The sequence below is a fragment of the Acomys russatus genome, chromosome 3 (assembly GCF_903995435.1).
Source record: "Acomys russatus chromosome 3, mAcoRus1.1, whole genome shotgun sequence".
Taxonomy (NCBI): domain Eukaryota; kingdom Metazoa; phylum Chordata; class Mammalia; order Rodentia; family Muridae; genus Acomys; species Acomys russatus.
Genome location: NC_067139.1, coordinates 37,942,284 through 37,963,074, shown reverse-complemented (window position 1 = coordinate 37,963,074; position 20,791 = coordinate 37,942,284). Strand labels below are relative to the sequence as shown.

The following is a 20,791-nucleotide window of genomic DNA, read 5'->3' as shown; positions in this document are numbered from 1 at the left end:
TATTTTAATGTATACATACATTAAAGCATTATCGGTTTCCATCTGTAAAGGCATTTCTTTCTTTCTTTCTTTCTGCCTTTCTAATTTCTTTTTTTTTTTTTTTTCATTTTTCGAAACAGGGTTTCTCTGTGTAGCCTTGGCCATCCTAGACTCACTTTGTAGACCAGGCTGGCCTCGAACTCACAGCAATCCGCCTGCCTCTGCCTCCCGAATGCTGGGATTAAAGGCGTGTGCCACCACTGCCTGGCTGTAAAGGCATTTCTTTTTTTTTTTTTTTTTTTTTTTTTGGTTTTTCGAGACAGGGTTTCTCTGTGTAGCCTTGGTCATCCTGGACTCACTTTGTAGACCAGGCTGGCCTCGAACTCACAGCGATCCGCCTGCCTCTGCCTCCCGAGTGCTGGGATTAAAGGCGTGCGCCACCACGCCCGGCTTGTAAAGGCATTTCTAAGACAGTATAATCTCTAATAAATGTGCAATCTCAGAACCATCTTTTTCAGAATTCAAGGCAAAAGCCCGTTGGGATTCTGAATAGAAATCTGTGGCATGGTGCACAGTTCTTAGTTTTCCAAACTTTACAAAATGAAACATGTAAGGTATCGTATGACATTTCTCTAAGGTAACATCAGTGAACAGAATCTGTATTTTAATTCAGTATATAGATCTTTATCTAGTAATTGAACCTTAGCAATATAAATATAATATCTAGTCTGATTAGGATAGTTTATAGCTGAAGCTTTTTTATCTAGAATTTCTATGAGCTGCCATTCTGTGACTTACTTACACCTTTGTGGATTTCTCTCACCTGGAACTACTTTTATGCTGCGGCTGTATGTTCCAGATTGCATTCCTCTGAATATTTTTATTCTGATTAAAATAATCATCAAATCTCTGTTCTGTGGCCTCTATTCTAGCATTTAATTCTTCAATCTTTTTCTTCTGAGCTCTCTTAAAGAAGATATGTAAAAATCATAATCTTTATTGAACTAAAATTATTTCTATACTGACAGTCAAAACAAAATTATATAGGGCCCATGTGCCCTCTTTATACAGTTGTCCACTTTTTAGCACGGAAAATACTTTTCTTTTTTTTTTTTTTTTTTTTTTTTTTTGGTTTTTCGAGGCAGGGTTTCTCTGTGTAGCCTTGGCCATCCTGGACTCACTTTGTAGACCAGGCTGGCCTCGAACTCACAGCGATCCGCCTGCCTCTGCCTCCCGAGTGCTGGGATTAAAGGCGTGCGCCACCACGCCCGGCTTCTTTTTTCTTTTTTTTCTTTTTGGTTTTTCGAGACAGGGTCTCTCTTGTGTAGCCTTGGCTGTCCTGGACCCGTTTTGGAGACCAGGCTGGCCTCGAACTACTTTTCTTTTTAACATCTCTAATTTTGGTTTTTCAAGATAGGGTTTCTCTGTGTCGCCTTGGCTGTCCTGGACTCACATCCTTTGTAGACCAGGCTGTCCTGGAACTCACAGAGATCCGCCTGCCTCTGCCTCCCGAGTGCTGGGATTAAAGGAGTGCATCACCACCACCTGGCCATTTTCTCCTTTTTATAGAGACTTTATTATTTTAAACTCTGTATTACTTTTAAAAAATTTTTTTGGCCGGGCATGGTGGCGCACGCCTTTAATCCCAGCACTCGGGAGGCAGAGGCAGGTGGATCACTGTGAGTTCGAGTCCAGGACAGCCATGGCTAACACAGAGAGACCCTGTCTCGAAACCCCCCCAAAAAATTTTTTTTTAAATTTAGCCAGGCGTGGTAGCATACACCTTTAATGTCAGCACTCTGGAGGCAGAGACAGTTGTATCGCTGTGAGTTCAAGGCCAGCCTGTTCTACAAAGTGAGTCCAGGACAGCCAAGGCTATACAGAGAAACCCTGTCTCAAAAAATACATATTTATTTATTCATTCACTTTACATCCTGATTGCAGTCCCCTCTCCCTCTCCTCCCAGTTAGCCCCTCCTGCCTCTTTCCCCCTTGACCCCCCCCTTCTCCTCAGAAAAGGGGAGCCACCTTTGTACCAACACCCCCACCCCCACCCATCAAGAAGCCTCAGGACTAAATGCATCCTCTTCCACTGAGACCAGACAAGGCTGCATAGTTATGGGAAATTGATCCAAAAGCAGGCAGCAGAGTCCATGTCAGAGACAGCCCCAGCTCCACTAGCTAGGGGACCCACATGAAGATCAAGTGTCCCTTCAGCTACATATATGGCAGGAGGGGGGGGTGTTGGCCCAGCCCATGCACAGTCTTTGGTTGGTGTTTCAGTCTCTGTAACCCCCTGTGGACTTAGGTTAGTCGACCCTGTTGGTCTGGGCAAAAATATAGAATGCTTAACAAATTGGCATGTTGTCCTTGCGCAGGGGCCTTCCTAGTCTCCTCTGTATTGTTCCAATCTAGTCTATGTGCTGCCAAAGCAAGCACCTCTATTACTTCTGTGTTTAGTGTGTTTATTTTCTTTAGTATCTATGTACCTTAGAAAACATTTCGGTCTAGAAGTTTCTTTTGTGTGTTCTGTCTTTCTCTGCTGTTCTGAGCTGTGAATGGCCCCGCCCCTGTCTTTCAAGGGCATAGCTTTGTGCCAAGGTTAGGGGTGTGGGGGACCTCAGCTGGTCCAGTCGTTACCCACTGTTGTCCCCAGTCACATATCCCAGCCATGCTGGACTGGGCCAGCACAACTGTGCAGGCAAGCCCTTTGCCCTGCTGGGCTGAGTGGCTGTTTGAGCCGGAAAGCACTTTAGTGAACCTCGATGAGGACCCCTGGACTCACATCCGGAAACTGGCTTTTCAGATCTGGGAAGTGCTTCTGCCATCTGCCATTTGCTGCTGCTTGTGTTGGCCTTGGGCTGCAGCATCAGCATACAAAGCCTCTCTGAGCTCTCTTGCAGTGCAATGTCCCAAACCCCACAGAACAGGACTGGCCCGCAATTTTTTTATTTTTTTATTTTTTTTTTTTATTTTTATTTTTTTTATTTTTTATTTTTATTTTTTTTTTAAATTTATTTATTTATTATTTATACAGTATTTTCCCCACATGTACACCTGCACACCAGAAGAAGGCACCAGATCACATGATAGATGATTGTGAGTCACCACGTGGTTGCTGGGAATTGAACTCAGGCCCTTTGGAAGAACAGACAGTGCTCTTAACTGCTGAGCCATCTCTCCAGCCCTGGCCCGCAATTTTAAACTCTGTTCCCAGCTACATGAAGTTGCTAGGCCCATGATGTGGTCAGCGCTTCATAGAGAAGTTGTGGTGTAGCCCTGAAACGTCCAGTTGAGTTTGCTCACGGCTCTTTAATTGTTCCACTGTATAGCAGTGCCTCTTAAGGAGCTGCTGCTGTGAAATGCAGTCAGGTCTATTGCTCAATAGATGCTCCAAAGTAGCTCCTTTTGTAGGGTTTTCTTGACTGGCTATCCTAGCTTTCTCAGGCCCTAGGCTTGGATTTCTGTCTACGTTTGGGTTATATGCCCCATAAGGGGGCCATTTGTAGAGATATGGAGGGTCATTTCTAGTCACTGCTATAGCCCCAGATAACGACACAGAGACTTATTAGATTTATTCACCAAGCTTTAATACACTAGAGCTGGGAACATATTAATTCTATTCTAACCTGTGTATGCTAGTCTTGCTATTTTCCAGCCACATTCCCTGAGTTACTCGCCATATCGCTCTCAACCTGGGTTGCTTCTGTTTCATCAGACTGTTCCATCAGCCTTCATCACAAGTTCCCCATGGCCGTCCCCTTTCTCTCCCTCTTCTTCCTCCTCCTCTACCTCGGGATCCTTACCAGAGATTCCAAGACTGGGACCGGAAGTTCTGCCTCTCTGTCTCCTCTGCCCAGTCATTAGCTCTCAGCTTCTTTATTAAGCAGAGATAATAGGGAAGCAATGTTTGCACAACACTGATACAGGAGAGTCTTCATAGAAATGACAATACTCGGTCCCTGTGGCAAGACCTTCCAGTGATGTCTTAGTTGGCACAGCATGACCAAACAACGGCACAGTGAAAGCAAACTTTTCCCTCTCATTCCTCAAAGCATATTGAGAAAAATCTTTTAAATCAATTTTTTACATCAATCATTATAACAGGCAATATTTTAGGTAACTTTAAAGGGATTCCAGATTGTAAGGAAGCCATAGGCTAAATGACTTTATTGATTCCTCTCAGCTCTTTCAGCATCCTCCATTTTCCAAATGTTGTTGTTTGTTTTCTTTGTTTTGAAGACAGGGTTTCTCTGTGTAGCCTTGGCTGTCCTGTACTCCCTTTGCAGACCAGGCTGGCCTCAAACTCACAGTGATCCCCCTGCCTCTGCCTCCTCAGTACAGACCTGTTAAGCATTGTAGTGGTAGGGCAGTCGGCACTTTATCAGCAGTGGCCCTCCTCATAAATTTGGAGAGGCAATCTGTGCTGTGTCCTGTTTATGGATAGCTTGAACAGTCTGTAACTGTATTTGATAACATTTATTTATTTTTGTTTTTCGAGACAGGGTTTCTCTGTGTAGCCTTGGCTGTCCAGGAACTCACTCTGTAGACCAGGCTGGCCTCCAACTCAGAGATCTGCCTGCCTCTGCCTCCCAAGTGCTAGGATTAAAGGCGTGCACCACCACTGTCCGGCTATAACATTTTTAATATGTTCATCAGAAACATCTCCTACTTTATAGTTTGTGCCCGAAGCTAGAGACGTGCTAATCTGTGCTTCCCACTATTGCATTAGACCTCTTCTCCATAAATTCACGGCTATATCTGCCACATATGGCTTTAATTTTCACATCTGACCTTCTGGTCCTATACATTTAATCTATTTTAGACTTTGCTTTACCTGAGACAGCGTCCCAGTCCCTAGGAGTTGTGTAGATACCTTTTGCAGTGGCCAAACTGGACTCCAGGAATTCTGTGACATTATTGTTACATCTGCTCTAGTGTCAACTAAGCCTTCAACCTCCACTCCATCCACTTGTAATTTTAATTTTGGTCTTTTATCATATATATATATATATATATAAATAATCTTCACAATCTCTTATCTATGGGAGCTGCTCTGTCTCTGTTAAATGGTTTAGTTAAGTTTTGAGCAGCGCTATTTGTTCTCTCAGGCTTTAATTTTTCTAGTCACTTTCTTAAACCATTTTTCCTCGGATGTCGGAAACGAATGGCTCGTGTTGTTTTTTTTTTTCTGGGGCCCAAACAAAGCCCCTTAATTTTCCAACAGTAAGGAATTGCCTTGAGTAGCTGTATAATCTACATTCATAAACCCTGTGTCCATTCCTTCCACATCTTTCACATAACCCAAAAAACTTCCTCCCTGGATTATCATTAAATAAAGAAAAATTATCCTTAGGAACTGTCTGTCTACAGTCCTTTAGGTAATGACCTGACCTTTCATAGCCATAGCATTGGGCATTTTGACCTCTCATATCTTTGGTAATTGTCTGTCTAACCATAACTAAATTGTGAGCATTAGGAGAATTTTTGTCCAGTTGAAGCAAACTCCAAAATGGAGGTCATCAATTGATACAAAATTTAAAGTTTTTTAAAAAATAATTTATTTAATTTTATTTTAGTGTGAGGGTGTTGCCATTGGACCTGGTATTACAGACAGTTGTGAGCTGCCATGTGGTGGCTGGGAATTGAACCCAAGTCCTTTGGAAGAACAGACAGTGCTCTTAACTACTGAGCCATCTCTCCAGCCCCTTAAAGTTATTTTTTATAGTGTATGTTCCAACTCTGGTATAAGGTACTGGACCTTTACAACTAATTTAAAAATGCAAGGTTTACTTCCAGTTATTATAAACTGTTTAGGATGATTAAATCATACAGGTTAATGGTTAGTCAATTAGACTCATGGCCATATCAGATACTAGTCTAGTTTTTCACAACAGGGTTTCTTTGTGTAGCCTTGGCTGTCCTGGGCTTGGACTTGCTTTGTAGATCAGGCTGGCCTCAAACTCACAGAAATCTGCCTGTCGCTGCCTTCCGAGTGCTGGGATTAAAGGTGTGCACCACCACACCCAGCTGCAAGGAGTAATGGTAAGCACATGTAGTCCAAGCTTCTCAAGAGGCTGGGTAGGAGGATGATTTGAGGTAGGAGTTTAAGGCCAGTCAGACAACATAGCGAGACCCTGCTTCTCCAGATTATCCACCTGATTGAGAAGTGGTGTTTACCTATTTTCTTACTCTTGATCAGGTTTTTTTTTTTTTTTTTTAAGGTTTATTCATTTTTTATGTGTATTTTGCCCACATATATGTCTGGATACCATATGAGTGCCTGGTGCCCACAGAGCCCAGAAGAGTGCACTGGATCCCCTGGAACTGGAGTTACTGATGGTTGTGAGCTTCCTGGGAGTGCTAGAACCGAAACTAGGTCTTCTGCAAGAGCTGCAAGTGCTCTAAACCACTGTTCGTTTCCACAGCGCCTGGATTAGGGCTTTTTAATACATGTTGGACACAGGTAGTTGTACAGCATTGATAGTTGTTGGGGACAGCTTAAATTGCTACACAATGTTTTCAAAGGGGAAAAAAAATGAGAAATCCAGATTTTTAAAAAGTAGATCTTTAGAATAGGGGTAGGTGTGGTGCATCCCTCTAATTCTAGCACTCTATGACAGAGGAGGACAGGGGTGAGTTTGGGGTCAGCCTGAGATGTAAAATAGTTTAGATAAAAGCTGAAAAGCAGCTCCAGGAGAATCCAACACTAGTAGAATTATCTGGCCTGAATCCAGAGTGATGGCACCTAAGCTTTGAATAGCCTCTTGTCAGTGACTGTTATCTGAAATTTTATGGGGTTGTTCTTCTGTAGGAGTCTCAGGGCCTTTGCTTAACTTAGTTTCCAGACAGGCCTGGAAAACCCGGGAGTGGCTGAGGATTGCTGAGGTAACAATCCCCAGAGGAGATGAGATGTTTCGATATGCGGAAACTGACTTGCTAACGGTGCCTCCTGAGTACTGTTAAGAAGAGCTTGTAGCAGGCTGTCAGAGTCCATCCTTCAGAGGCTCATCTCCCTCTGCTGAGAAGCCTAAATTCCCACTGCAGCATCTCTTTTTCTTCGACCAATCAATAAATCATGCAGTGGAACCTACAACACTGACACAAAACCTCTTTCTGGCCTCGCTGGGCATCCATTGACCTCTAAATCTTCAGACTTTTTCCTTCCAATCTTTGGTTAGTGAGCTAAACAAACCATTACCCAAGGCCCGGGAACCTGTGCTTCTTTATTTCAGTCTTTTTTTTTTTTTTTTTTTTTTTTTTTTTTAGACAGGGTTTCTCTGTCAAGTGTAGCCTTGACTGTCCTAGACTCACTTTGTAGACCAGGCTAGCCTCAAACTTACAGACATCCTCCTGCCTCTGCCTCCTGAGTGCTGGGATGAAAGGAATGCGCCACCACCGTCCCACCTTTATTTCAGTCTTGTAGACTTCCTTTGTTAAAAAATTTCTGAGGCTCTCTCTGAGATTTCCTGGACCACTGCACCACATAGAGGAAGACTGGGTGTTACAGTGTGAAGAAAATGAATGTTTGGCTTTCAGCTGGTGGCACCACTTTCCAAGACTGTGGAGGCTTCAGGAGGCAGAGTCTTGCTGGAAGAAGTCACTGAGCTCATACCTTTGAAAGTTAATTACAGCTGCCCCACATTCTGATCTCTCTCTGCTTGTCCACCATGGTATCCACTATAATGTTTAGCCTTCCAAGTCCAGAAACACAGGGCTCAACAACCAGAGTCTGCAGCCACCAAGGCAGAAGCAAAGGGAATCTTCCCTTCCCTAATCCGTTCTGGTTAGGTATTTAGTCCTGTCATGAGAAAGATGGCCAACACCATCTCTTGTATTTACTTTCTCAGTGAAATACACCATAAACAATAGGCCATAAGATCACAAATATAGATTCAGGGAAGGCTGGCACGAGAGGATGTAAACAACGTAGTGGGCGTCCTGTTTGTGTTTTGGCTCTTGCTTAGAACCAGGCTACTTGTCATTTCCCCTGAGCAATGGTGTGCTGCTAGCCATATCTTACGTTAGAGCACGAGAGATCAGACAGCACGGTCTGATACTCACCTGCTGTGCTATGATCAGGTCTCCCATTTCACAGATCTCTGGAGCAAGCCAGGAGCTACTTCTTGATGCCGAAGGAGGACTTAACTTTACTCAAGAAGCAAATGCTACAGTGTAAGGGCCAAAGCTAAACTATTCTGCTATATGGCCCAGGAAAAAAACTCTTTCTCCATGTATATTCCTACCAATAATGATGATAACTCTCAAATAGCTCAGTTAACTATTCAATATGATGTTACTGCTTATGTTATCTCTTATATTCAAGTCTCGTCCATCCTTCTTAGTAGTACGGAATGTGATGCATGGTAGCTTGTCTTTCACTTTGAAGGGCATACTTTTACTTTTTTTTTTTTTTTTGTTTGTTTTTTTGAGACAGGGTTTCTCTGTGTAGCCTTGGCCATCCTGGACTCACTTTGTAGACCAGGCTGGCCTCGAACTCACAGCGATCCACCTGCCTCTGCCTCCCGAGTGCTGGGATTAAAGGTGTGCGCTACCACGCCCGGCTTGAAGGGCATACTTAAGTATATCTGTTATGGTTTGTGTCCACACAAGGTTCATATGTTGAAAGGTTGGTGTCCAGTTTGTCTGTACTAGGTGGTAATAGGACATGTTGAGAAATTGTAAGCCTGCCCATCCCAGTGCTCTGGTCCCGTCTCACCATGTAATTTTTCTGTGTGGTATGTACTCGTCCACTGAGGTGCTACCCACACCATAAGGCCTGTATTGAGAGTGGATGATGTCACCGAACCTCTAGAACTATGCGCTAAATACACATCTATAGTTTACCTTTTTAAAAAGATTTACGTATTTATTTAATGTATGAGTGTTTCATCTGTATGTACACCTGCATGCCAGAACAGGGCATCAGATCAAATTATAGATGGTTATGTGGTTGCTGGGCATTGAACTCAGAACCTCTGGAAGAGCAGGTGGCACTCTTAACCACTGAGCCATCTCTCTAGTTCTACTTTTTCTTTTTCTTTCTTTTTTCCCCTGAGACAGGGTTTCCCTATGTAGCCTTGGCTAGCCTAGACTCACTTTTTGGACCAGGCTGGCCTCAAACTCACAGCGATCCACCCGCCTCTGCTTCCCAAGTGCTGGGATTAAAGATGTGTGCCACCACGCTCCGCTTTTTTTTTTTTCAAGACAGTTTCTCTGTGCAGCCCTGGCTCTCCTAGAACTGGGTCTGAAGACCAGGCTGGCCTTCTACTTAGAGATCCACCTGCCTCTGATTCCCATACATGCTGGGACTAAAGATATGTACCACCATGCCAGGCTAAACCTGTTTTTCGTTTTTCGTTTGTTTGTTTGTTTTGTTGTTGTTGCTTCGAGATAGGGTTTCTCTGTGTAGCCTTGGTTGTCCTGGACTCTGCTTTGTAGAGCAGGCTGGCCTCGCACTTACAGAGATCCACCACACCCGACTTGTTAAACCTTTTTTAAAATATAAGTTATCAGCCTCAGGTATTTAACAGGAAACAGACAAGTATAACACTCCAGACCACTAGATGGTTCACAGAATAAACAGACCCATATCTATTTTATTTTATTTTATTTATTTTAGACAGGATCTCTCTATGTAGTCCTGGCTATCTTGGAACTCACTATGTTGACCAGTCTTGAACTTACAGAGATCCACCTTCGTCTGTCTCCTGAGTGCTGGGATTAAAGGTGTGTGCCCCTGCACCCCCTGGCTATTTGTTCATCCTCCAGCACATCGCGCCTTCCTAACTGTCATGGTATTAGAACATTTGCACTCAAATAACCTTTATTTTACTTGATAGCCCCAGACACAGGAGCAGAAATGCTCGAAAGCTTATTACAGTATAATTATCATGGTTCTTTTAGTGTTCCTCTCTTACCTAATTTTCTGAGATTTATTTATGTTTCCTAACTTATACGTATGTGTTTATGATGTGTGTACGTACCATGAGAGCAGGTGCCCTCCTTCAGAGGTGAGAGTATCAGAGTCCCTTGGAGCTAGAGTTACAGGTGGTTATGAGGCATCCAATGTGGGTGATAGGACTTGAACTTAGGTCCTCTGCAAAAGCTGTATGTGCTCTTAACTACTGACCCATCTCCCCAACCTTACATAGAAATACATAAATAAATAAACTTTAAAAAAAAGAAAGTGTACTATTAAAGACTCGCCTACAGACAAATCTTATGGAGGCATTAAAAAATATATATATATATATATACATATATATATTGCCATAGTATTTATCCCAGGAGGCAACATTTTATACAGGTGGAGGGGACTAACACTGTATATGATTTCAGCCATGCACTAAAGTCTTGGAACGACAAAGGATGGCTACATAGACTACACTATTAACGAAGTCAAACCTACTAATCTGTTTCAACAACAGTGCGTGAAATTAGAGTTCTTATCAGAATGCTCTGTCATTTCCCTCCATGGTACAAGACACTGAACCTAGGGCTTCCTGCATAGCATAATAGGCAAGTTGTCAGCCACTGCACTGTATCCCCTGCCCTTAGCTTTTTTAGACAGGGCAGCTATACTATGTGGCTCATGCTAGCCTTGAACTTACCTGCCTCTCCCCTTGCTTGCTACTACTAGTGGCTCTGTCATTTTTTATTTTTTGGTGCTTTTTAAATTTTTTAAATTTATTTATTTATTTTTTTGTTTTGTTTTTGTTTTTTTGAGACAGGGTTTCTCTGTGTATGTAGCCTTAGCTGTCCTGGACTCACTTTGTAGCCGAGGCCGGCCTCGAACTCACAGTGATCCATCTGCTTCTGCCTCTCAAATTCTGGGATTAGAGGTGTGCGCCACCACGCCTGGCTTCTTCTTTTCTTTATTTATTTTATGTATATGAGTACACCGTCTTCAGTCACACCAGAAAAGAGGGCACCAGATGGTTGTGAGCCATCATGTGGTTGCTGGGAGTTGAACTCAGGATCTCTGGAAGAGCAGACAATACTCTTAACCTCTGAGCCATCTCTCCAGCCTGGATTTTGGTTTTTCTAGACAGGGTTTCTCTGTGTAGCCCTGGCTATGCGGGACTCCATTTGTAGACAAGGCTGGCCTCAAACTCACAGAGGTCTGCCTGCCTCTGCCTCCCTGAGTTCTCAGCTGGGATTACAGGCCTGCACTGGCCCAGATTGCTCTGCCATTTTTTTTTTTTTTAAAGCTACCTTATCTTGGCCTCAATAAAGATATAATGGTTATATATAACTGGAATCTTTTAATTATCTGATAGCGGCACTAGTATCTGTAATGACGTTTAGATTTTTGGCTTACATGGTAGCACCCACGGTAATTGTCACATTTGGGAGACAGAAGCCAGATCAATGCAAGTGAATTCCAGGCTAGGGATGCTACTTAATGAGACACTGCTTCAAAAAACCAAAAACAGGTCAAGTGAGATAAAAGAGGCAAAAGACCTTGCTGTCAAGCCTGATGACCTGAGTTCAGTTTCTAAAATTTGCATGGTGGAAGAACTGAGTTCCAAAAGTAGTCCCTTGATCTCCACATGCACACAGTGGCACACACACACACACACACACACACACACACACAAATGAAACAATAAGATAATAAAATAGAATCATTAAAAAAAAATTTTTTTTTTTTTTTTTTGGTTTTTCGAGGCAGGGTTTCTCTGTGTAGCCTTGGCTATCATGGGCTCACTTTGTAGACCAGGCTGGCCTCGAACTCGCAGCGATCCGCCTGCCTCTGCCTCCCGAGTGCTGGGATTAAAGGTGTGCGCCACCACGCCTGGCTAAAAATTTTTGATTTACTTTTTTGTAGTTAAAGTGACAGTGTCCTGGCTGATGTTATCAATATAAATTCCACTTGTAACTACCAGATAGTTTCAGTTTCACCGGACAAGGCATAAGAGAGCACTGGAAATTTTTTTTTAAATTGTTTTTTGGAATGGAAGGATACAAGGGATGGGCTAACAATTGAGATATAATATGAATAAATTAATTTTAAAAAATCAAAAAAAATTGTTTTTTGTTCCATGTGCCTGTATTTTTCTCTCCCTCAAAAACGGCTGGAGATGACATTTTAACAATTAAATGTTTAACTGTTTAACATTTCTAATTCTGCTTTATGGGTTAAAGTCCTCTCCTGCACACACGACTTCCCTGCCATAATACGTGCTCTAATCATTTCATCCTTGTCACACTGACTGCACTATGTATTTAAGTGAGCGCCTTTCCCACCACACCAAAAAGGACCTGAGTCCTGCAGGTCCAAGTGCAGAACGCGGGAATCCCAGTGAACGATGCTCGTTCCCTGGGTGGCTTTCGCCTCGGGCTGACCACGAGCCCATCAGCAGTGGCGGGTTGATGCCTAGCAACCTTCCGTAGGCATTTTGCAAGACTCCATGTCTCTCCATTGCAAAATGGTAATAATTCGTACCTGTCTCCAAGTGCTGTAAGGAGGAGCCAGGCGGTGACTGTGAAAGTTCGCAGCAAAAATTACTTAATTCGCACATCATTTAACGGCCAACTAAGCTACTAGGCCCGCTATTACAGTGCCAGACGAGTTTCTCCCGCAGGTCGTGGCCTTATGGACCTGAAATGAAGGGGGGGGGGCGCATAAATCTCGCCTCCGGGCTGGTCTCCCTCGGAACGCAGCGGGGACGGCCTTATTAAAAATGGCGCCGGAGGCGTCGGAGGCGAGTGCGGCGGCGCGGACTCGGCGTGCCCTCTGACCTGTTGGCAGCGGGCGGGGAGGGGTGCCAGGAGCCGCCATATTGGCTGTTGTCCTGTGAGGGGAGCGGCGGTGGAGGCGGCGGCGGCGGCGCGAGGGGAGCCAGCAAGCGGGGGAGCGGCGCGAGAGGCAGCATGACTCGGAGGCGGAGCAGGCCGAGCGGCGGCGCGGGCCGGCGGGAGCGGGCGCGGGCTGCGGGGCTGCAGAAGCCCCAGGCGCCCGAGCCGCAGCCGCCGCCAAGCCTGGAAGCTGGAGCGGGAGCGGGCGCAGGGCCCCCGGAGGTGCCTGCGGAGCCGGATCGTGACGGTCCCAAGGAGGAGGACGAGCCCAAGCTGGCTCCAGGCCCTCAGGTAGGAACGGGCAAGACGATTCCGACTGCTCGGTTGCTCACACCTCCCCGGAGCGGGAGCGGGAGTGGGGCGGGATTGGGCATGGACCATGCTGTTGGTCTGGGGCGAGACCCAAGTCCGGTGCAGAAGCTTTCAACCCCCTTGCCGGGAATGGAGGCTGGACCCCCTCACCAAAGCCAAAGCTCAGTCAACCCTCTTACGACCCTTCTAAAGCTACCCGTTCAAACCCCCCACTCCGGAGCAAAATGTTCTGACCATTCAGGGTCACCGGGACTGGCTTAGGTCCTGCGAGCACGGGCTCGGTCTCTGCCCTCCCCTTCCCCTAGGACCCACCTAAAACCCCAGCCCCTAAAAGATCATCTCAGGGCGCGGGGGACCAGCAAGGCTGCAGCGTCTGTGCGTCCCCCGCCCCCCCAGCAGCTTCATTCTTTCCCCTGCGCTGTCTGGAGCCACTACCCTCAACAGCTGTACCTCTGCATCTGCCTTCTGGGACCTCCCTCCCTTCCCAGCGGAACAGTTGGAGCAAAGAGCCAGGCTGCCCCAAAGACTGTTAAAACAACTTCACTAAGGAGGGAACCCTTGCTCTTCTCCCACCTCCTGTCCCATAAGGCGCCCCCCACTCCGATCCCCTCCCCCGCCAGTCCACTAGTTTGGTGAATCCTGCAAATGTAAGAATATTCGGGAGGGTTCTCCAAAGCTTCCAGCTTGCCACCTGGAGGGTCACTTTCTTTTGAGCAAAAGAGAAAACTGGAGAGGTGGGGTGGGGGGGTGGCGTGGGCCACAGTTGCTCAGGGAGGGTTGTGGCACCCGGGGCTGGGTGGCTTGCCCTAAGCTTGCTCTGACAAAAGAGTTTTGAGTTGGTTTTTTGGCTGAGCCTGCCGAGGAAGGCAGGCCCCTGCAGGAGTCTTGGAGGGTCGGATGCAGCGCCCGGATGAGGATGAGGCGTGGCGGAAGATGCGTTTGGCTCTGCAGACACTGCATCGGGCAGCAGGGGACTCTGGGAGGCTGGTGCAGCCTGAAGGCATGGCTCTTGACAGCCTTCTAGTAGAATCTCTGGAATTGTGCATGTGAGTGGGGTTGCCATTTGGGGTACCATTCCTGGAAAGCTTTCCCTGACCTCCCCAGTTACACCAAGTGCCCCCTCTGTGCCCACAACCCTCTTTGCTCACCTCTGGTGGCACCGCTCCTTTTGTGATGAAACTTGTTGATGTGTCTGTCCCAAGCAAGCGCTGAATTGTAAACACAAGGGACCGGGGGGTGCCATTTTTGTGTTCTTCCATGTCTATCCCAGGCTTTGCCTTTACACAATAGAACTAACTAGGTGAATGAGAGAGAGAATGAATCAGCCCCGAACCTGTTCTTATTGTAACCCAGTTTTGATGCTGGTCTCCTTTGTGTCTTGTATCACGGTGAGATTTTTAATTAATGGGAACGTCACAGCTTCTGGAATGTCAGAAGCTAGCCCACATGCTGCCTTGGAGAGTAGGCTGTCACAGGCTAGACTCCATCCTGCCAGCTCTAGCTTTCAACCAAAGATCGCTTCCCCATGCTAACCTATTTTGAGCCCCGCCAAGAGTCTTGTCATCTAGAGGAGAGCCATGGAGCTAGCTGTCTGTTGTCTTCTTTCTTTCTCATTCAGACACACAGTACTTTAGGGTGCCGGTCACAGAAAGTTTGGGCGGTGTATTAAGCATTCCGTTTTCTCGAAACACAAATTTTCCCAAAAATTAAAACCTTCATTAATTCCTCTGATCCAGGTTTTTATAGATTCTTATCTACACTACTGCTTGACCTATGGATTCATTCCTTTATTCATGCTGGGCAGTTGGCATACCTTACTTCTAACCTTTCACCTCCTCTGTGCTTCTCCGCTGCACCTAGCACTAATATGATGCATTAACCACTGATACAGCTCTTCCTCTGCTTTTCCATATAAATTCTAGCATAAGAGCCTGGTCACCACTATCCCATCCCTGTTCTTAGTGATTAACAAACATTAGTCAACAACCTAGAGGACTTAACTGTAATTACCCTGTTTTTCAGATGGAGAAACAGAAACCCACAGCAACTAAATATTTAGAAAATGACTTCCACTTAAAGATATAAGGCAAAAAAAAAAAAAAAAAAAAAAAAAAAAAAAAATCCAATCAAATAAAAATTCACTCTTCGATACTCCAGGGAACCAAAACATCAGCAAACTCTTCTCTGACTGTACCCCACTCTTTGCTGAGTGTAGGCATGAGATTCAGGATGCAGCCTTTTGTGTCCAGGTCAAAAGTACCTAGTGTCAGGAAGGTTAAGTTTGGTCATTGGTCTGTCATTGGTCAAGGCATTGCCATGCCTTTGGTTGGTAACTCCTCAGTTCTGTTTGGATGTAGAGTGGATAAGGAAGGTGAAATTCCAAGTTAATGTATCCTGTTGAAGCAAGCCTGTGGGTGGCAAATAGACCACTTCCAGTCCACAGAGTTATTCTAAGGTCCCAAACTGATACTCTGTTTTATTTTTGTTCTGAATCTTATTGTAAGCTGATATTTTGAAGCAGCTGTGTGGCAAGGTGTGGTAGTTTGTGCCTGTAGTTCTAGCAAGAGGGGCCTGAGGTGGGAGAGTAGCTTTGAATTCAAAGCTAGTCTGAGCTATACAGCAAGTTGCAGGCCAGCCTAGTCTACATCGTCCATCACCATAACAATAGGAAAAAATGAAGTAAAAGACTTGTCGTACTTGCATTTGTGCCTCTTAGAACCCTAAGCTCTTGGTGACTGAGCCCACGTCTCTACAGCAGGCACTGTAGTCTGAACAACATGTGCTTCCCTTGGGTAGCTGTGCCCCAGCCTCCTGGGTCCCTCCAGACCTAATAACTCATTCTCATAACCTGTACACTTCAGGGACAAGCCCAAAAGCCCTTTCAGTTGTTTTAGCCCTGGTCAATTGCCTGAATTCCTCAACCCTCTTTTACTCTAAGATAAAGCTTAAGCAGGTGCTGCCTTTTTAGCAAAGGGTGATAGGAAGGCAGAGGGCGGTTGACTTGCAAAGCCTAAAAGCTGTTCAAGGAGGCACTGAGTAGTTCACCGACTTGACTTCAACTCCCCACTTCTCCTGCTTTGTGCCTTTCCCTATTTGGGCCTCATCAGCAAGAGACTTTGAAGCAGCCTAGAATGCAGTCTCCTCTGGGTGGCAGGAGCTGTGATGAGTGGCCAAAGCCAGCCTCACGTACTGCCTCTCCCAGCTGAGTTTACTCCCACACCGTTCTAGTAGCCTGTGTGCGCACTTAGCCCCTCGGGGGCTTGCTAAGGAAACTGGGTGGGTGGCAATGAGCTCATCCTATCCTCTCCCTCTCATCCCTCTCCAGCATCTCCTGGGACAGTCCAGTTTAGTGTCAAGGGCCTCAGAGACCTGGCTCTTCCAATGCTGAGTAAGTCTGTTCCCCTGAGAAGCTGAGGTGATCAGTCAATACCATTATTGAAACCATTTCATTATGTTTAATTCACTCAGCAAGCTTCAAAATGATCTCTGTAACCAGGGCCTTTGAGGTACACAGAAGGTCAAGGTAGTTCCTATCCTCAGGGACCTTCCCCTGCTGGCTCAGGCCTGCATCACTTTCATGGCCAGTGGGAGGAAATGATACGAGGGGGGCAACCCCACCTAGAACCACCGAGTTCTTTTTTTGTAAGCCAGAAAGATTTTCAGTGCAAAAATGCCAATGACCTTTGAAGATAAAGACTTGCCCACTCAGTTAAAAATTTTTAATTTCCTTTAAATGTCTCAGAATAGCTTAATGTCTGATAATAGATGGATGATTACAATCAGAACACCTTCACTTAATGTAGCTAGAAATTTCTAGATCAGGACCTTTTTAATTAAATTACCTTAAGGGTATAGATTATGCATGGTCTTTATTGCTCAATACATGGCTGTTAAGCACCTCACAGTGCTAGACTCACTGGTACTCATTCAAGCCAGCTACGACACATGTACTGTCACACCCAGTAGTCCCCTTGCCTAGCATTCGTTTGTTCTGCCAACACTAAGTGGCCCCACAATGCCAGGCCCTGGACTAGCTACAAAAGCAGAAGTGAATGAAACCTGGTTCCTATCCTCGGAGAGCTAATATTGTATGGCAAATCCTGCGTCCTCTTAAGTGGCCTTTGGAAGTGTTCTAGCACCCTCGGCTTGTTTACTTCTCTATAAAATAATGGTGAATCCAGGCTTTCTAGTTTAATGTTAAGGCCCAACAAGTCCTCCCTGCCAAGCACACAGCACAAGTGTAGCTATAATTGTAGGTGCTTGCTGCTTGGGATGGTGGCCCAGGGGAAGCTGAGGCAGAAAAGCTTCTCAGAGCCTGGTCTTCATGGTTGGCAATTTCCAGAACGGAAGGTGGCGATCTAGTGGTATCTAGAGCAGTGGTTCCTAGCCTTCCTAACGCTGCAACCCTTTAGTACAGCTCCTCATGTTGTGGTGACCCCCAACCATAAAATTATTTTCATTGCTACTTCATAACTGTAATTTTGCTTCTATTATGAGTGGTAATGTAAATATCTGGTATGCAGGGTACCTGATAAGAGAGCCTGTGAGGGATGGAGAGATGGCTCAGAGGTTAAGAACGCTGCCTGCTCTTCCAAAGGTCCTGAGTTCAATTCCCAGCAACCCAGTGGTGCCTCACAACCATATGTAATGGGATCTGATGCCCTCCTCTGGTCTGCAGGTGTACATGCAGGCAGAGCACTATATACATAATAATAAATCTTTAAAAGAGAGGGCGGGGGAGAAAGGGAGCGTGCACCTGTCAAAGGGTCATCTGACCTTCCAAGGGGTCTTGACCCACAGGTTGAGAACCGCTGCTCTGCAAGTGACCACTGCCTGCCTCATCTGGAGAGCAGGGAGAAGCCGGCTGATGTTCCAAGGCAAGTCGTTTGGGCACTTGAGGAATGAGTGAACAGCGTTAAGCAGGAAGGCACGCTTGGTGTGTTAGCCCTGTGTGGTACAGCGCAAGGAGGTGGCTCTCAGGGAGAGGCTCAATACCTCTGCTCCATGTCTTTTCACCCCAGCCTAACTAGTAGCCACCTCCTTTGTTCACTCCATCCCTGACCTATCTATCCAGCCAGGGCTGGACCCACCCAGGATCCAGTTCTGGATTATTCTAGGAGATTCTAAGTGTGGCTGGATCTGGGGGCTGCTAATTGAGGGAGCCCAGCGTTGTGTTTTGTTCTGTTTTCGGGGACTAGAGTTTTGAGGATGCAGCTCAATGGTAGAGACCTTCTGTAAGGTGTAGGCCTTGTGTCTGACCCCGCCATCACTTAGAAACAAGAGTGGGCTGCAGAGTGGGCTGCAGGCTTAGGAGCGCTTGCTGCTCTTCCAAGTGATCTAGGTTCAGTTCCCAACACCTACATGTTACACTGTAACATCATTTCTAGGGGATCCAGCACACACTTGGCCTCCATGGGCACCAGACATACATGTAGCACACAGACATACATATAGGCAAAACATTCATACACATACAATTTAAAAAACAAGTCAGGCCAGGTGTGGTGGCGCAAGCCTGTAATCCTAGCATTTGGGGAGGCCGAGACAGGCAGATCGCTGTGAGTTCGAGGCCAGCCTGGTCTACAAAGCAAGTCTAGGACAGCCAAGGCTACACAGAGAAACCCTGTCTCAAAAAACAAACAAGGGGGGGGGGACAAAACAAAACTCCACCTTCCTCCACTTTCCAGTTGACTAGTCAACTGCTAGTTTTTTGTTGTATATTACCCTATGTGTCTCTGCTGAGTGATTGGAATACAGAAACTCTTGGAACACTGTCTGTCTTTGGAAGTCCCATGATATTCTAGAGATAACAGATTTAAACTATTAAGATATGTGTGCTAGGGCAATGCATGATGGTGCATGCCTGGAATTCTAGCAGAGGCAGGTGGGTCTCTGAGTTTGAGGTCAGCCAGGTCTACATAGTGAACTCCAGGCCGGCCGGGGCTATGTAAGAAGACTCTTTTAAATATAGGAGATCACCTCTACTCTAGAGAAGTATAGAGCGCATAGGGCAATCCAGAACAAAGCCCTGTTCATTCTGACTATGGACTTAGAGCATTTGACACCCAAGTTGAGTCTTCAGAAAAAAGAGGAAAAGCAGTGCCTTATGAAACTGGGGACAGGGGTATTTAATGGCCCTTTGTGGACAGTAGGAACTAAGGAAAGGTGAACTTGTATCCTAGGAGGGGTCTGAGTTTGCACTGTTCATGTCATCCTTACCCTTCCACTTAGGAAGCCATTAGCTGAGTAGCAAGAGGAACATGCTGCGTTTCATAAACCGTCTGTCTCCCTTTATCCTCTACCCAAAGCTCTTGGCTCCCTTTTTTATTTTCCCCCATTAACATGAAAGAAGTAGGTATTTCTATCCTGAAAAAGGGATGTGGGGAAACTAAGGCAGAAAGAAAGGGCCAGAGGAACTGCAAATGCTAGAGACCCTTGTAGGAAATGAGGGCCATGTTGTATAACTTGGGGGTGCAAAGATGCCTTGAAGGTCACTGTTTAGTCTTCTGTCCTATGCTTCAAGTAATAAAGTTGGTTTGGGCAAGCCTCACTTAGTAAGTTTCCCTGTCGTTTCTTCCAGGGCAGAAGAGGAAAGAAACTAACGGGTATTGAGCACCTACTGTGTGCCAGACCCAGGCCAGGTACTTTACATAATTTATTTCCTTCTGTCCTCACAACTCTGTGAAGTATGGTGTTATTCCCATTTCATAAATTGAGAAACGTGAGACCCAGAATTTGAGTAATGCTGAAAATGGCAGAACAAAGAATTGAACTTAGAACCATGTCTCCAACGTTCATGCTCTTTTCCCCGTGAGAGACCTGTCCTGGACTGCAGGGTAGTAGAGCAGCAGCTGGCCCAGGGGCCTGGGTGAACGAACAGCTTGAGCCTTCCTTTGGCTACTCCCTACTGCAGTATTTGAGTGCGTTGGAGTCTTATGGGGTCATTAGTGTCAGACAGTCTTGCTACACTGTCCCTCAGCTTACACAACCAAAGAAGGCTTTCTACCTACTGCCTAAGAGAATGAAACTGTTTTCTGCCTCCTGGAAGGGCCACACTTGAGTAAGAATTACAGTAAAAGTTCCAAACCACTGAGCTGGGGCTGGTCAGCTCCTAGAGCCTTAACTGCAGCTCTGATTTCTAGCATTCTGATAGACTTAGTTCTGATTGTCTTCTCATCAGAGCCATGCCTTCAGCACAAAATGTCAGGAAGGGGACCTGTTTTGATGTTTTAAATTCTATTCATGGTGTTAAGTAGCTGAGACACTGAGCCATAAGGGCTTTAAAATTCCATTTATTTAATGAATGCCTGCTATGTAACAGGCAGCAAGCCATACTTGGTTTCTGAGCATATGTAAATGATCAACAGCCATTCCATGCCCCAGAGGGCTCCACTCTGCCAGGAATATGGCACAATGTGACAGGTGCTATACTAAAAGAACTGCTTAACTTAGCTTAGTACAAAAAGTTTCATTGACCTGCGACTAGGATCTTATGGGATGCTAGGAATTTACCAAGGAGTTTCCAAGCGTGTAGCATGATGGTTGACATAAGAAATTTTAGCTGCTATTGTCATCTACTTTGCCTTGGTGTCAAGGAAGCTCTTGGCGTTTGGTATCTTGAGAGGATTATACTCTCATGGGCTATTTCAGAATAGGATTTGGAGCCTGTTGCAGTGCAGCTGGCTAGATACAGCATG

At 45.6% G+C, this 20,791-nt stretch overlaps 1 protein-coding gene and 1 non-coding gene across 7 annotated transcripts in view; one reads left to right on the top strand and one right to left on the bottom strand.

The window, feature by feature from the left end:
* Positions 1 to 2,311: 2,311 nt before the first annotated feature.
* LOC127187335 (U6 spliceosomal RNA) lies at positions 2,312 to 2,417 on the bottom strand. Its single transcript, XR_007830480.1, has one exon. It is a non-coding gene; the product is annotated as a U6 spliceosomal RNA (small nuclear RNA).
* Positions 2,418 to 12,857: 10,440 nt separating this feature from the next.
* The window catches only part of Fam193b (family with sequence similarity 193 member B), a 33,063-nt gene continuing 25,129 nt past the window's right edge, over positions 12,858 to 20,791 (top strand). For 2 of the 6 annotated variants that reach the window (XM_051172035.1, XM_051172014.1), the window contains exon 1: positions 12,858 to 13,073. In XM_051172035.1, coding sequence (XP_051027992.1) covers positions 12,858 to 13,073 — 216 coding nt within the window. Of the gene's footprint in view, positions 13,074 to 13,402; positions 14,141 to 16,419; positions 16,483 to 19,674; positions 19,736 to 20,791 lie in introns of those variants that run through there. The other 4 variants (XM_051172022.1, XM_051172017.1, XM_051172032.1 and 1 more) reach the window with 4 other exon arrangements.